This window comes from Empidonax traillii, unplaced genomic scaffold, assembly GCF_003031625.1.
Source record: "Empidonax traillii isolate 1590-97213 ecotype Southwest subspecies unplaced genomic scaffold, ASM303162v1 scaffold2305:size31991, whole genome shotgun sequence".
NCBI lineage: Eukaryota > Metazoa > Chordata > Aves > Passeriformes > Tyrannidae > Empidonax > Empidonax traillii.
Window position 1 is genome coordinate 26237 of NW_020957498.1, and position 1973 is coordinate 28209.

General features: G+C 66.5%; 1 protein-coding gene across 1 annotated transcript in view; it reads right to left on the reverse strand.

The window, feature by feature from the left end:
- Positions 1-561: 561 nt before the first annotated feature.
- The window catches only part of TBRG4 (transforming growth factor beta regulator 4), a 4640-nt gene continuing 3228 nt past the window's right edge, over positions 562-1973 (reverse strand). The window contains exons 3-4 of the mRNA XM_027909678.1: positions 1796-1910; positions 562-958 (exon numbers count right to left, since the gene is read on the reverse strand). Coding sequence (XP_027765479.1) covers positions 833-958; positions 1796-1910 — 241 coding nt within the window. The 3' untranslated portion in view covers positions 562-832. The remainder of the gene's footprint in view (positions 959-1795; positions 1911-1973) is intronic.

The following is a 1973-nucleotide window of genomic DNA, read 5'->3' on the forward strand; positions in this document are numbered from 1 at the left end:
ACCGTGGGGCTTCGGGCAGGAGAGCTCCCCCCCCACCTTCAAATCCCGGGGCCCCCTTCCCTCTGCCGCTGCTCCCCATCCCAGCACCAGGGCCAGCCCTGGCCCCATCCCTGTCCCCCCCCCCCGCGGACAATCCCGGGATAATCGGGAATAAAGGCCAGGTGGCTCCTGATTCCGATCCCAGCTCAGACTGGCGGCCCCGGGTACGGGGAGGAGGGGGTGGAATGTGGGGGGGACATACAGGGGTCGGGCACTGCCACGTGCCCATCTGACACCCTGTCACCCAGAAGTGATGTCACCTGGCCCCAGTGTCACCCATCCCTGATGTCACTTGGCCCCAAGGTCACTTCCCCCTGATACCCACTGGCACTGACATCTCCTGTCATTGATATCACCTGGCCCCAATGTCACTCAGCTCCATTGTCACCTGGCACTTGATGCCATCCAGCCTATTCCCAGATGTCACCTATTCCCAATCCCACCTGTCCCCAATGTCACCCATCCCCAATGTCACCCGTCCCCAGTGCCACGTGACCCAATGTCACTGTGCCCCAGCCACTGTCCCTGTACATCTGGGGTTTATTTGAGCCGTTTGTGACACGGAGCAGCAACGCTGGAGCCACGTGGGGACACGAGGACCTCGCTGTGGCCACCCGGCCCCACCTGGGCACAGTGACCTGGTGAGTGGCCACCTCAGTGCGGTGACGTGGCCACCTGGGCACGGCGACTCGGCCACCTCGGCGTGGTGACCCGGTGACCTCGGTGCGGTGACCCGGTCACCTTGGCACAGTGGCACGGCCCCCCGGCAGGGCGAGGCGGCCCCCGGGCAGGGCTAGGCGGCCGTGTCGGGGGCCGTGTCGGTGGCCATGTCGCTGGCCACAGCCTTGGCCACCTTGTCCCTCAGGTAGGACACGCGCTGCCGCTCCAGCTTCAGCTCCAGGAACTCGTAGTGGGGCACCTGGGGGGAAGGGGGGAACAGGAGCCCATGGGGGACCAGGGCTGTGCCCACCCTGTGCCAGGCCTGCCAGTCCCACTGCATCCTCCTGGGGGTCCCAGCTGTGTCCCCAGCACAGTCTGATCTCTGGGGGCCCAGCACCCACCTGCGGGTCCCAGTGCCTGCCCAGGAAGGTCTCAACACCTACGAGGAGAGTCCCAGAGCCCACCTGGAGGATCCCACCACCCACCCAGGGGAGACAGTGATGCTGGAGGGGGGGTGACAGCGATACCAGGGGCTGACGGTGACACTGTGGGGGTGACACGTGGCTGTCACCACCCCCAGGGCTATAATTACCCTGGGGGTTTAATCCTGGCTGACCCCGTGGGATCAGCCCTAAGACCTCGTCTGTGTCACCTCCCTGTCCCCCCCCCGTCACCTGGCAGGTGGCCCGGGGGGATCACAGCAGCTCATCCCTGCTGAGCCCTGGGGTGGGGGGAGCTGGCAGCCCCCCAAAAGGTGTCTGTGCCTCTGTCCCTACAGAACCAGGTGTGCCCAGGTGGGTGATGGTGCCCAGCTGGTGTCACCACAGCGTGGCCACAGGGACTGTGCCCCGGGCTGGGCACAGGTGAGGCCACACCTGAGTCCCAGGGGCACCTCACAGGGTGGGGGTCAGGCTCTGCTCCCGAGAGGGAATGGGCTCAGGTGGCACCTGGGGACGTTCAGGTGGCACTCGGGGAGTATTTGGGGGATGTTTTTGGAACGGGCCGGGGTAGTTGAAGTGCTGTGTACACGTGGCAGGTGGGGACGGGTCAGGGGTGGCCCTGCAGTGTGGGGACACACAGGGGACGGGGTGCTCACCTCCACCAGCAGGAAGCCGGCCCTGCGCAGGTGCCGCCGTGCCAGAGCCCCCCGGCCCAGCAGCTCCCGGCCCCGCGAGCTGAACTGCGGGAACTCCCAGCGCACGAAGGCCACCCTGGGGACACGGGGACAGCAGGGACATGAGGCTGAGCACAGTCACCACCCAGAGCCCCCACAC